Source organism: Anoplolepis gracilipes, chromosome 1 (genome assembly GCF_047496725.1).
Source record: "Anoplolepis gracilipes chromosome 1, ASM4749672v1, whole genome shotgun sequence".
NCBI lineage: Eukaryota > Metazoa > Arthropoda > Insecta > Hymenoptera > Formicidae > Anoplolepis > Anoplolepis gracilipes.
The window spans coordinates 23,421,165-23,436,723 of record NC_132970.1 but is presented as its reverse complement, the minus strand read 5'-3'; the positions used below and the strand labels follow the sequence as shown (position 1 = coordinate 23,436,723).

General features: G+C 36.1%; 2 protein-coding genes across 2 annotated transcripts; both read right to left on the bottom strand.

The window, feature by feature from the left end:
- Positions 1-7,783: 7,783 nt before the first annotated feature.
- On the bottom strand, positions 7,784-9,532 carry LOC140664205 (uncharacterized). The gene is made up of 2 exons (XM_072889128.1): positions 9,385-9,532; positions 7,784-8,482 (listed from the first exon to the last, which is right to left on the bottom strand). Exons 1-2 carry the CDS (start codon positions 9,400-9,402, stop codon positions 7,784-7,786), a joined length of 717 nt encoding a protein of 238 aa, XP_072745229.1. The 5' UTR covers positions 9,403-9,532.
- A 1,831-nt stretch (positions 9,533-11,363) lies between these two features.
- On the bottom strand, positions 11,364-14,655 carry LOC140666568 (uncharacterized). Its single transcript, XM_072893886.1, has 2 exons — positions 14,183-14,655; positions 11,364-13,285 (listed from the first exon to the last, which is right to left on the bottom strand). Exons 1-2 carry the CDS (start codon positions 14,198-14,200, stop codon positions 12,704-12,706), a joined length of 600 nt encoding a protein of 199 aa, XP_072749987.1. The 5' UTR covers positions 14,201-14,655; the 3' UTR covers positions 11,364-12,703.
- Positions 14,656-15,559: the final 904 nt, after the last annotated feature.

The window sequence follows — 15,559 nt, the reverse complement described above, 5'->3', positions numbered from 1 at the left end:
AATAGGGCGGTAAATTAATTTTTTTGTAATAATTATAATAGTAATTGTAATAATTGTAATAGTTATAATTATATTGCAGGATAGAAATATTTTTGATCTAAAAACAATTTAAAAGTTTATATAAAAGTTGTATTTATGAAAATTGTTTTTGCACAAAAAATATTTCTATTTTGAAGGGTAATTATAACTATTATAATATTACTATTACTATTATTATTACTATTATAATTATTACAAGAAAAATAATTTTCCGTTTTATTATCAAAAAATAATAAAAAAAAAGGATTTTTATTTTTTTTTTTTTTTACTATATTGCATCAACTCGAAAAAATTGAAAAAATTTGAGAGTATTGAGACATATAAAGAGAATATTTTCTAAAAGTTTGATGATTGAACTCCGAAAGGAACATCTTAAAAAGGCCATTTCTTAATTTCAATTTTTTTTTTAAATCGAGTTTTCTAGATTAATAAAAAAAATATTTTTTTGTTTTTCGTTGATAAGTATTTAAAAAAATCGATATGGGATCATCTCAAATATTTACAGAAAAGAAAAATAAAAACTAAAAATGACATTTTTCTCGATAACTCAAGAAATAATAAAATTAAGGGGCTGAAATTTTGTGGAAATTTTTTTTTACAATGAGGAATAACAGGCCAAGTATTATTTGAAAACTCGGGGGCACTTTTTGTATGCTTAATCCGGCTATAGCCTTTAACTAAAAAACAACATTTCTCTATTACATACGTATTATCGCTTTGTAAACAAGTTTACGAGAAATTCCTTCCCGTGTCTAATCGCTTATAATTTAAGAAATGTTGGTGTTTCAACGTTTTTGTTACATGTTGTTCATGATTATGATTCGCGCGAGCAACGTATAATCAATCAATCTACGAATATATGCCTTGTATAATAATTAATTTTCTATACGCGTGACTGGAACAAACGGTAGCCCACGCAACAGGTCACGCTTCCGCTCATTTCCATTTCAATTATTTCTTCCCGGATCATTTGAATCGTAAATCGTCTGTCCAACGTGTAAGATATATATAATCATGAACGTTCACGGAAGATGCAACCGGCCGGGTGAGATGTGCTCGGCGCCTTCCTCCTTACAGATTTACGGACAAGAGTAACAGGACGCTCTCCGAAGAACCCGGATGATTTTCCCGGTAACTTTCTCCCCTTCTTCGCTTTCTCAGGACGAAAGAAGCGCCTTTACGGGATAATCAATGGCTATTACACCGGATTCGCAACAATTTTTGGTCGTGTGTGTGCACGCGTGTGTATGCGTCGTGCGTACGTATATGCGTGCGAGCAGATAAAACTTATTATTAAACGTGACTTGCACGAACACTCACGCATTCGTTGCAATGCTCGATTGCGTTACGACGTTTCATTTCCTCTTTGAGTCTATTGCATTTCTTCCTTGCATTGTCGTTAGAAATGTTTGAATCAGTTATAAGAAGTTTTTCTTGAAATGGTAAAAAAAATATTATGCGACTTTGCGAAACAATTTTAATTTTGCATAACTTTCTATTATATTTAAGGAGACTTAAAATCATTAATTATATGGTATTTGTATGAAATTATGAAATTAATATAATTTTTGGATGTCACGATGGTAATCGATACAAATTTTAATGGATTAATTTTACTCTATTGCTTTTTTTGTAATCAACTTATTTTATTTAGAAAGAGTCAGCTATAATTGATAGTAGGATAATAAAGATATTTGTTTAAAAAGTTGCAAAATTTATTAATTAATTTATTTATTTATCATTGAATATGAATAATTTTGTAAATAGGCATTTTGGTTTTCAATTGAATTGTGACTAAGAAAAAATTGATTCTCGGATTGGTAGAAGAATGTCTGGAATTTAAGATGTAAGGAGTTACTTCATATGCTTCCCTGTATGTGAAGTAACGTTATAACGGCACGATCGTTTCTACCGGGAATTGTGAACTCGTTTGCTGCAGCGCTGCACGTCGTAAGATGCAACGCCAATTGCACGGTTGTGCAAGCATCTTGTCGATAGATTGATCGATCCGCTGGTTTCAAAATACCCAGAATATTCGTAAACCTTAAATAAAAAATATTTGTAAATCTCAAATAGGCTTTATAAGTCGGCTGTAATATATCTTACAAAAAAATTTCATATTTCACAGCTTACTAATCTCCGTGCGTGCAAAATGAAATTATGTTCAACCGAGGAAAAAGGATGCCGTCGTATCGTTGATTCATCTCGTGCGTCGCGCAATCCGACGACACGCGATTCTACGTCATTCTCGCAATTGCGAAAAAAGAAAAAAATACAGGAGGGAACGGTTTGACGTGTCAAGCGGAGCGGTTGGCCAAAGCTATCCTCGCGATCCTTTCTAGATTAATGTGGACGTTATAATGAGACATACGTTGTTGAGTAACGCGCGCGTACATCCGGCGCGTGTAGCTCTTGTCAAAAGTCTCGGGTACAGAAATGGGACCAGCGAAAGCACACGGGGAGACCCCATTGTGGAGATCCGGCATGTTTTATCTACGCGTTTCGACAAATCTCTGCTTCGCATAATTGGTATAACACTGCCGGCATTGTCTACATCGCGGATTTCCTCTCTCGACACGCTCCTCTCCTTTTCGCACGCTGAATTTTTCCTTCGCCGCAGATCGGGTTCGCTGATTAAATCACGGGGATATTAAACGACCTGTTCAGAACCTGGTGCTTCCCCTACAAGATGATTTTTTTTCCAGGTACCAATCAATAATGCAGATAAAATTAATGGGTTCTTCGCTCTCCCTTCAATTTTCAAACACTATAAACCCTAAATTAAAATTTCTGAATATGAATTGTCGTAAGGTAAACTAGGGTATGATGGCCGAAGGCTGTGATTTTTTTAATAATCGCTACATAGTTCGTTTTTTAGTTATTATCAAAGATAATCGAAAAATAACGATATTGTGAATCTTATATCATATTTTTACTTTCGACTACCTGCAAAGTTTTTCATTTGTCCACTAAAAACTGTTATAACGTCGAATAAATTACAGTTAAGCTATCGTAATCGACATTAGAGATATTATAAAGATATGTAAATTGTTATATGACCTATAATTTTTATTTTCGTTTTTACTATTTTTTTATAAACATTATGGTCATCTTTTCCTTAAAAATTAGGTAAGGTGGCCAATGCTTATGTTGTACTATTTTGATAATATAAAATTTCTATTAAATCTTTTCCTTTCAATTTCGATAATATTACGTAATTGAAGCTTCAGTGAAGATAATATGCCAAACACTATTAAAAAATAGCGAAAATAAAAGTATGTTTTTTGCATTTCAAAAAACTATGGTCATCTTACCCGAGTTTACCTTATATAATAAATTTCAAACGATTTTCTTTTATCGGTACTAATGATAAATTATTATTTGAAAAGGATTAACACAAATCTTATATTCCTGTAACTGGAACGTAGCTCGCGCCAGGTTAATGCGAATTTTTCTTCTTTCGCACGCTGGTGGACGAGCTCGTCTTTCGCGCACCTCTTGCAAAATTCCACGGAGATTCTCACACGTGTCTCTTCACATCTGCCTCTTGCCGATCTCACCGTACCTCCTAACGCGCGGCACTTTCCCTGCTGGATGTCACAGGTACACGTAAGGTCTTTCAGGACAGATTGGCCGATACCACGCTTCTCTCGGCGTCTTTCACGGAATTATTTTTAACAAACGGAATCGTTATCGCGCATCGCAAGAAGAATCATAAAAGCAATATATGCAAATTTTGTATGTAAGACCCTTGTTACATGATAATCGCATTATTACTTTTAATAGAGAAAAGGAATCTTTTTCCAGAATTAAAAAAAAAAAAAAATTGTTTTTTATTGCTTTTATAATACCGTGCTCTTTGATAAGGTCTCTATGGAGAATTGAAAAATTCTTAATTATATATTGCATTTTATCATGTTATTTTTTACTTAATTTAAATTTTATCTGAGTCTAGATTTATTATACAATTATCTTGTAAAATAGAACGTTTATATGACAAAATTCTTGTTACGCGAAACTTTATTCCATCACCTAAAATATTCGCAATTCCACTGCTCTTTAAGGTTTCTAATTTGTGTAGCAAATGGTTTCAGTGTTATGAAAACAGGCTTCTCACGCTTAAGAGTAAGTTTCTACTGACACGAAAATTATTCTAAACGTACTCAACATTCCTCATCTTGTGTGAAACATTCATTTTCCTTGCTCTTTATTTCCGCTAAGCATTTGTGTCCTATCAAGCGCTCTTTATTGACTTTGAAGACAGTGATACGGAAGTAAAATATCATGTTGATCTTAAGATTGTAACTGACACGGAAACAACCATTTGTCGACAACCACACACTTTATAGATACAATTTCTGCAATCTGATGTAGAGGATATATTTCTTCTTATTGGAATTATAATAAAAAACTGGCGATAAATCTTCTTGAAAATCTATCCGATAATACCGACAATGTTTTATCTTATTGACACTCATCCCCTCTTACGTAATTATTTCAAGCCCGTATCGTTGAAATTAGCAGTATTAACATTTTCTCGTTACGTAGTTCTCACTTATAATTTATGGTTTTCTACGCATGTACACGAATATTTATATAATTCGTCATTTTACGATATCTCAAAGCTATACGAGAAATGTAGAGAAAATTTATTCGTGGGTAGATGTAATCGTTTGAAGTTATACAGCTAAAACTTTGAGGGCACAACAAGAATTTGTGTAATGATTCAATTTAAGACTAATTGCACCTTGATTAACTTTTGACTTTTGTCAAGATGTCTCGCAAAATTGTTATGCGCGATCCTGACAGTATCGCTTTGCAGGCTTTTATATTAAATATTTATTCCATTTCTAAACAAAATAGCTATTTTTCACGACAAATGTGCCATCGTGTGTTATGTAATAATATTTTTGATCATCTTGTCGAATTTGAAATTAGTTAATTTATTAGATCTAAAATTTACAAGAAAAATTTGAATAATCATTGTATGTAACTTGTCGTAAATGCCGCGTTACATGAAATGCACCGTAGATGAATGTTGTCATAAATGTCAGGTGGTTGTTAAACATGTTAATTAAGTATTTTCAAGACTGCAGTGTCTATATATAGATAATTTTAATAGAATAATAGGCTTAACTAATCCAATAAAGGCGCGGCTCAAATCGTTTTCAGTTTCTCATTCTTGGCTGTATCATAAAGAGACTTTATCTGCATAAAAAGAGGGATAAAGAAGTTGATTTAAATTTAATCTAATAAAGAAGTGTTATAACACTTAAATTTTACAATAGAAATTGAAATGTTTTTATCTGATTTTATTGTCGATAAAAAATTTTCTCATATTTTGATTTTTTAATATCAGCAGAAATTATAATATTCGCCAATTATTTAACATACTGGAAAGGATTTAAAACTTGAGTTATTAATAAATTACATTAATAAATTAATGATTTAATTTAATAATTAAAATTTAATAGTGTTTTGGTTTTTATATTCGATGAAATTACTTTAGATTATATATGGTTAATTTTTCATCCATATCATCTCGATTATTTATTGATTGATATATTTATAGTCATATTTCGTTGTGAGATTAAATTTCAAACTTGGAATGAAGTTGAAATGCAGAAAAGGATAATAAAAGGCACATTACAAGCCTTCCAGTAAATCTTCTTCTTAGAAATTGCATTTTAGCGAAATCTCCGAACATATAAAGTTCATACACTCAAGCGACTTACATCATCAATGTAATCAAGAAATGCTCTAATGCTAATTTCAAGAGATGACTCTGGCGAGAAAGGAACGCATCGTAACGGCGGTATCATACAGGAAACTTCTCGAAAGTGTAAAAAAATGAAATCCCATATTATCCGGATATCCTTTGGCTAAATAATCCAAGGATATTCCATTAGTATCTCGAATGTAACGCAGAGTCAAGCCACTTTCGAATCTTGACCGATGATCAGGTCCCTCTTTCACTCTCTTTTTCTGTCTCATACATACGGGATGCCCTTTTGCAACTGGCTTTTTTGCGTGCTCAAATGCTGAAGACTTACGTCATATCCAGGTGAATAAGTTCGGTCTTCCCCCCTCAGGATAATGCGATCCCATTGCCTCGCGGGTTCGCGAGTGAAAGGAGAAAGGCGCCGATCTCTCGAAACGACGACGATGAAGAAAAAGAGAAACGTTCGGATACGTTTGGCAGATACAGCGACGCGGAAAAAAACCCGAACCAGCCCGAAGCGAGAATCGGCACCATCTCTAGCGGCCATCGTAGGGTCATGGAAAACGTAGTAGAATAGCGCAATCGCGATAATCATATGATCATTGGCGGTTAATGGAGGAAAAGTAAAATTATAGGAACAGCGCAGCTATTCGCGATGGAAGCGAATCGTTCTGTCGCATTCTGAATGTCGAAAGGAAATTGAAAAAGCACAAAAAGGTGTTTCAACGGTGGCGACGTTCTTTTTTTATTCTTTTTTCTACAGAAAAGCCTTTATACAAGTACAAAAAGATGCGTGGTTAAAAAAGTAAAGCATTAAAATGTATAAAAAAAGATAGAGTGTATTCGTGGCTTCGCGTGTACGTGTCGCTCGACACGGCGTCCGCTCTGTAATTCAGCTCGCTCTCTCGCTCTACGATTAACATCCTCGGTAGATCTTTTCGCAGACAGATAAAGGTCGGTTACTTTATGCAAAATCGACCTTATACTCTCCCTTTGGGTTTCTTCCTTATATTTTTCTTAGCCTTCAGTTTGAAGAATCTTCTCTCGATCTATCAGCTTTTAATATCCTCAAGGTCTTTGATCGATCATATTGATGAATCGATCTTTGAAGACCGGAAGGGCCGAAGCAAATTATTACGCAGCGGACGCCGCGATATAGCGATCATGTGTAGAATTTTATTTCCAAGGCGCTAATCGCGCCAATCACGTCTGCGGCTTGTCGGCCTCCTTCTTCTCCTTCTTGTTAAGTGTATCTGTGTCAGCGATTACGCCTCCTTGCGATATCACTGATCCTCGCGCGACTGACTTCGATGACAGCGACGATTGATGCGATTTTGGTACGATAGACTTTGGCACCGTGCCGACTGCGTTTAAGATTTAAGCAAGCGACCCAGTTTCCTCCAAAAGAAAAGAAAGAACTGACCACATTCACATTCTCACGGACCCCGTCTTGTCGAAGCGACGACCGTTGGATTCCCGACAAGTCAAGGGCCCGAAAGAGATGTTGCTCAGAGACGGTGCGTTTCTTTCCGGCGAATTCTGAAAGACGCTGATCCGTTGAAGCGACGACTACTTAATCCTCAAAGAACCAGGCGTCATTTCGTGAACCGTTATTTTCGCTTTTCGCGCACGTGTCCTGCAGCTAAATTTCTGGCATTAGTTGAAGGACGCAACGACGCTGGAACCGTGAAAGCGGGTAACGCCAGTTTCAGCGACCTAGTTCGTCTTTAAATCTCGATCTGCGGTAAAACTACAAATCCGCTTGATAATAATCCTAATGTCGACGACTTTCTGAGTTAACAAGTCTGGGGAATGTATCACTCGTGAGAGACTCTGATGATATCCATGAGCTTTTTCCAAGTATATCTGATCTTCTTCATAGTCTTTTTATATTGTGTAACTGTTTTAGCTGCGTCTCGCAAAGTAGTCGATATTGTCGACCGGTGCCATTATTAACTCTCTCATTCTACCTCTCTTTCTCTCATTCTCTCTGTCTCTCTCTCATCCAACCCAAGATGATCCTTAAAACGGTGCACCGTAGGTACTGATGGGTAGTCTGTTGGGCGTTCCATATCTGGTGCTAGGTCCTGTGGAAAAACCTCCATGTCCTCCAGTCTGCTCTGATTGTGCGTTATGGTACATGTTCTTCATTACCTCCAGAACTGGATTAACTTTTTTGACTGGGGCTTTCTCTGTCGTAGGACCTCCACCTGCTCCGCCAACCTGCTCTATTGTGCTTTCTAATTGTGCTTTCTGACTGGCTTGCTGAATTTTGTCCAGCTTAACGTTTACGACACGGGCTTTCGGTGGTGGAGCGCCATATTGCGTTGATGGAGGACCATATTGTGCGGAAGGAGCACCATAGCTGGAACTAGGGTATCCGCCACCGCCACCGCCACCGCCAAATCCACCTCCAAATCCACCGCCAACGCCAAATCCACCTCCAAACCCACCGCCAAATCCACCGCCAAATCCACCCCTATCCTGTTCGGACTGCTCCTCTTTCAGGAGAATCTGACGGATTTGCTCGAGCAGGGCACTATCCACGGAAGCACCTTCGCTGGTCTGACCACCGAAGGGCACATGGACATAACGGCCGCCGCCGCCACCGCCACCGCCGCCGAAGGAATAGCCACCACCGCCCGTCGATCTGCTGTAACTGTAACCGGAAGACACAGGCGACTCAGCCAGGATGAACCCTGCCAGACCGATAATCATACACTGTAACAAAAAATGCATTACTTTATTATATTAAAATGCATTAGTTTTATGTTTACGATACGTACATAAATAAATATAATTGATTTACTCTAATCCTCTAAATATTTGTTTTAATTATTAATACATTTGATATACTAAACCACGTTTATCAAAATATTATTTCAGCGGTTGAAGAGTTAAGAAATATTAATATTGATTTCTTGAATAACCGCTTTAATGTAAGATGCAAGGCTTTTCAGAAATCAGAAATCTGCCTATGCATCTCACAGTATTCATTTAGATTTATAGAATATCCGGCTTATATCATTTTATCGACACTCTTTTCGACAATTTTCAAATTAGCTCTCATTATCAGTTAATCTATAAATGCGTTCTGATTTTATGCAATTGCGTGTGTTTTTATTGTTTAATTAATTATAGCTTTAAATATTTAAAATAGTGCAAACATTTCCTTCTATTTTACAAAATTTGTTATACTGATCTATTACATAAAATAAAATTAGAAAAAGTTATAAAAAAATATAAAAGTGTCTATTATATAGTAGTGAAAAAATAGTTAGAGAGAACACAATATAATAATTTATATATAACTTTGAATATATTCTCGAGAAAATAGAGAGACGCGTGCGAAAGGTTAAGCAGCACGCAACACTATCAGATCAGCCGTTTACTGTCGGTTAATGTGCAACTCACATCACAAGATTAGATATAGAATACAATGATTCGATCATCATTTCCTATTTCTTACTGACCAAAATCTCGATCACACACATTTAATCTTTTTTCACCCACACACGTGCACCACATTTCCTTGTTAGCTTCTTTTATTTTTCTTGTTCTTTTTAATTCCCTTTCCCTTACTATTTTTTAATGTAAGTAGCTACGAAACAAAGTGTGCTTACCGCGATCAGAGGGTTCATGTCGGCTTTCGTAACACCGTTCAATTATGTGACTGCATAGAAGATCGAAGTCATTTATACCTTCGGCAGAAGTAGGAGGATTATTATACGCGCAATTGACCCCAGGGAGGCGTCTCGCGAGTGAGAGTATTTTTGTTAAGACGATTTCCTCCTTCCCTCTCTTCTTGTGTTTTTCTGTTTTTTGTCGGAGTCGGAATATCCATCTGTCTCGTTAGCGCAAAACGCCGGTGTACTCGAGATTTAGACGATGAAAAGTTGCGAAACGTTGCGGCCTCTCGATAGTCATGCCATGGATCCCTAGACTTGTGTCCTAGACCTAGACTCCTTTGGTCGAGTGCTTTGTTGTAATGACAGTTCCATAAAGAACTTTGCCTCGGTTACTTAATGAAGGTTGAATGTATCTTTTTCATCTCTGCTTTATATTTTCTTTGTAATTGTGACATTATGTTATGACAGTTATGATAGACAAGAGTTGAAAACGGAAATAATTTGATGTCTTTACTGTAAATCACAATTATGTATGACAGTTTGTGAGAAATTAATTTTATTCTGAAATTTTTCTTTATATGTTTTATTTATTCCATAAATATATGCATGCCTTTGAAAAAATGTCTTTATTAAATTTTATCTTTCGATTTGTGTGTTTATTATGATAATAAAACTATTTGTTATGAATTTTGCTTTAGCCATCTATTCGGAATAAATTTTAACGTGATTTTATTTTATGTTGAAATTATATTACAATGAGCAATCAGATGATTAATCATCTGAAGATAATTTATCCGTATTAATTACCTAGCATTGTTCTAATGTGTTTACACCAATTATGATCATACCTCAATTTATGAGAAATGTCATATGAATAGAAATTCTTATATATTTAAATATATTTGTCAAGTATAGTTGTCTTATATTCATAATTTACATTATGTTGTGTTGATATTTGAAAATGATTTTTATCTATTAATTTTTATCTCTTAATAAATATTTTTTTTTATAATGCATATGTAAAAGTTTCTTGCTTCAGTTATTTACTAAAAATTAATTTTTGTTTATTTCTACTTTTTTTGCAATTGTGTGACATAATAGACGATTAGAATATAGAGTCATAAATGTTAAAAGCCTTTGATCTCTCGAAATGACAACGATGAAGGGAAAGAGAAACATTCGGATATGTTTGGCAGATACGGCGACGCGGAAAAATCCCGAAGCGAGACTCGGCATTGTCTCTAGCGGCCATCGTAGAATCGTGGAAGATATAACAGAATAGCGCAATCGCGATAATCATATGATCATTGGCGATTAAAGGTATCCAAAAGCGGTTTTCTATTATCAACCAAAATTTAAGCTAATATGACAATATATTTGGTTAATATAAAAGTTTTGCAATTTATACACCCAAAATAAGATAGGTGTCTGCTAGGAATTGCATGAAGGAATATTTGTAAACTTTTAGAAATGACGTCTGACGTGAGTTTGTGTTTTAATCTCGCACCAGATACACGAGAGTAATTTTTTACAGATTTTGAAAATCTTTTTTACTAGGCTTCTAAAGTCATTTCCAAAAGTTTACTAGTATACTGTTATGTTATTCCAAACGCGGACGCTATATCTCTTGCTTGAACATACCGTATAGAACTTTCTATATTAAATAAACATTGTTGCGACGTAACTATCATTTTTTAATTTTTTATTATTTTTATATGAAATTATTAGCTTCCATGTGTTGTTTTTATAAGTATTTTAATTGTGGAAAAGGATTTATCAATCCTTGTAGCCAAAAAAGAGATTTTCAAAATCTGTAATTCATGTTCTGTCAATAATTTTGGATCTCCTTAAGGGAAAAAAAGTGAAATTAGAGAATAAGTGCAGCTATTGTCGATAAAAGCAAATCGTTCTGTCGCATTCTGAATGTCGAAAGGAAATTGAAAAAGCACAAAAGGGTGTTTCAACGGTGGCGACGTATTTTTTTTATTCTTTTTTCTACAAAAAAGCCTTTATACAAGTACAAAAAGATGCGTGGTTAAGGAAGTAGAACGTTAAAATGTATAAAAAAAATAGAGTGTATTCGTGGCTTCGCGTTTACGTGTCGCCCGACACGGCGGCGTCCGCACTGTAATCCAGCTCGCTCTCTCGCTCTACGATTAACATCCTCGGTAGATCTTTTCGCAGATAGAGGTCAGTTACTTTATGCAAAATCGACCTTATACTCTCCCTTTGGGTTTCTTCCTTATATTTTTCTCAGCTTTCAGTTTGAAGAATCTTCTCTCAATCTATCAGTTTTTGATATCTTCAAGGTCTTTGATGGATCATACTAATGAATCGATCTTTGAATACCGGAAGGGCCGAACTAAATTACGCAGCGGACGCCGCGAAATAGCGATCATGTGTAGAATTTTATTTACAAGGCGCTAATCACGCCAATCACGTCTTCGGCTTGTCGGCCTCCTCCTTCTCTACCTTCCTTGTTCTATGAATGCCCCGACGATCGCCGGGAATGTGTGAAATGTGTCTGTGTCAGCGATTGCGCCTCCTTGTGATATCACTGATCCTCGCGCGACTGACATCGATGACAGCGACGATTGATGCGATTTTGGTACGATAAACTTCGGCACCGTGCCGACTGCGTTCAAGATTTCAAGCGACCGAGTTTCCTCCAAAAGAAAAGAAAAAAACTGGCCACATTCACATTCTCACGGACCCCGTCTTGTCGAAGCGACGACCGTTGGATTTTCGACAAGTCAAGGGCCCGAAAGAGATGCTGCTCGGAGACGGTGCGTTTCTTTCCAGCGGATTTCGAAAGACCCTGATCCGTTGAAGCGACGACTATTTAATCTCCAACGGACCAGGCGTCATCTCGTGGATTGTTATTTTCGCTTTTCGCGCACGTGTCCTGCAGCTAAATTTCTGGCATTAGTTGAAGGACGCAACGACGCTGGAACCGTGAAAGCGGGTAACGCCAGTTTCAGCGACCTAGTTCGTCTTTAAATCTCGATCTGCGGTAAAACTACAAATCCGATTGATAATAATCCTGATGTCGACGACTTTCCGAGTTAATAAGTCTGGGGAATGTATTACTCGTGAGAGACTCTGGTGATATCCATGAGCTTTTTCCAAGTATATCTGATCTTCTTCATAGTCTTTTTATATTATGTATCTGTTTTAGCTGCGTCTCGCAAAGTAGTCGATATTGTCGACCGGTGCCATTATTAACTCTCTCATCCTACCTCTCATTCTCTCTCTCTCTCTCTCTCTCTCTCTCTCTCTCTCTCTCTCTCTCTCATCCAACCCAAGATGATCCTTAAAACGGTGCACCGTAGGTACTGGTGGGTAGTCTGTTGGGCGTTCCATATCTGGTGCTAGGTCCTCTGGGATAACCTCCAGGTGCTCCGCCAACCTGCTCTAATTGTGCTCTCTGACTGGCTTGCTGAATTTCGCCCAGCGCAACGTTTACGACACGGGCTTTCGGTGGTGGAGCGCCATATTGCGTTGATGGAGGACCATATTGTGCGGAAGGAGCACCATAGCTGGAACTAGGATATCCGCCACCGCCACCGCCACCGCCAAATCCACCTCCAAATCCACCGCCAACGCCAAATCCACCTCCAAACCCACCGCCAAATCCACCGCCAAATCCACCCCTATCCTGTTCGGACTGCTCCTCTTTCAGGAGAATCTGACGGATTTGCTCGAGCAGGGCACTATCCACGGAAGCACCTTCGCTGGTCTGACCACCGAAGGGCACATGGACATAACGGCCGCCGCCGCCACCGCCACCGCCGCCGAAGGAATAGCCACCACCGCCCGTCGATCTGCTGTAACTGTAACCGGAAGACACAGGCGACTCAGCCAGGATGAACCCTGCCAGACCGACAATCATACACTGTAACAAAAAATGCATTACTTTATTATATTAAAATGCATTAGTTTTATATTTACGATACGTACATAAATAAATATAATTGATTTACTCTAATCCTCTAACAAATATTTGTTTTAAATAATAATACATTTGATATACTAAATCACGTTTATCAAAATATTATTTCAGCGGTTGAAGAGTTAAGAAATATTAATATTGAATACTTGAATAACCGCTTTAATGTAAGATGCAAGGCTTTTCAGAAATCAGAAATCTGCCTATGCATCTCACAGTATTCATTTAGATTTATAGAATATCCGACTTATATCATTTTATCGACACTCTTTTCGACAATTTTCAAATTAGCTCTCATTATCAGTTAATCTATAAATGCGTTCTGATTTTATGCAATTGCGTGTGTTTTTATTGTTTAATTAATTATAGCTTTAAATATTTAAAATAGTGCAAACATTTCCTTCTATTTTACAAAATTTGTTATACTGATCTATTACATAAAATAAAATTAGAAAAAGTTATAAAAAAATATAAAAGTGTCTATTATATAGTAGTGAAAAAATAGTTAGAGAGAACACAATTTATATATAACTTTGAATATATTCTCGAGAAAATAGAGAGACGCGTGCGAAAGGTTAAGCAGCACGCAACACTATCAGATCAGCCGTTTACTGTCGGTTAATGTGCAACTCACATCACAAGATTAGATATAGAATACAATGATTCGATCATCATTTCCTATTTCTTACTGACCAAAATCTCGATCACACACATATAATCTTTTTCCACCCACACACGTGCACCACATTTCCTTGTTAGCTTCTTTTATTTTTCTTGTTCTTTTTAATTCCCTTTCCCCTACTATTTTTTAATGTAAGTAGCTACGAAACAAAGTGTGCTTACCGCGATCAGAGGGTTCATGTCGGCTTTCGTAACACCGTTCAATTATGTGACTGCATAGAAGATCGAAGTCATTTATACCTTCGGCAGAAGTAGAAGGATTATTATACGCGCACCTGACCCCACGGAGGCGAGTGAGAGTATTTCCGAGTTGTGAAGACGATTTCCTCCCTCCCTTTCTTCTCGTGTTTCTCTGTTTTTTGTCGGAGTCGGAATATCCATCTGTCTCATTAGCGCAAAACGCCGGTGTACTCGAGATTTAGACGATGAAAAGTTGCGAAACGTTGCGGCCTCTCGATAGTCATGCCATGGGTCCCTAGACTTGCGTCCTAGACCTAGACTCCTTTGATCGAGTGCTTTGTTGTAATGACAGTTCCATAAAGAACTTTGCCTCGGTTACTTATTGAAGGTTGAATGTACTTTTCTTCATCTCTGCTTTATGTTTTCTTTGTAATTGTGACAATATATTATGACAGTTATGATAGACAAGAGTTGAAAACGGAAATAATTTGATGTCTTTACTGTAAATCACAATTATGTATGACAGTTTGTGAGAAATTAATTTTATTCTGAAATTTTTCTTTATATGTTTTATTTATTCCATAAATATATGCATGTCTTTGAACGATACTTATTAAATTTTATCTTTCGATTTGTGTGTTTATTATGATAATAAAACTATTTGTTATGAATTTTGCTTTAGCCACCTATTTGGAATTAATTTTAACGTGATTTTATTTTATGTTGAAATTATATTACAATGAGCAATCAGATGAATAATCATCTGAAGATAATTTATTAGTATTAATTAATTACCTAGCATTGTTCAATTAATTACCTAGCATTGTTCTAATGTGTTTGCACCAATTATGATCGTACCTCAATTTATGAGAAATGTCAAATGAATAAAAATTCTTATATATTTAAATATATTTGTCAATTATAGTTGTCTTCTATTCATAATGTACATTATGTTGCGTTGATATTTGAAAATTATTTTTATCTATTAATTTTTATTTCTTAATAAATATTTTTCATTATGATGCACATGTAAAAGTTTCTTGCTTCAGTTATTTACTAAAAATTAATTTTTGTTTATTTCTACTTTCTTTGCAATTGTGTGACATAATAGACGATTAGAATATAGAGTCATAAATGTTAAAAGGCTTTGATCTCTGGAAATGACAACGATGAAGGAAAAGAGAAACATTCGAATATGTTTGACAGATACGGCGACGCGGAAAAATCCCGAAGCGAGACTCGGCATTGTCTCTAGCGGCCATCGTAGAATCGTGGAAGATATAACAGAAGAGCGCAATCGCGATAATCATATGATCATTGGCGATTAAAGGTATCCAAAAGCGGTTTTCTATTATCAAC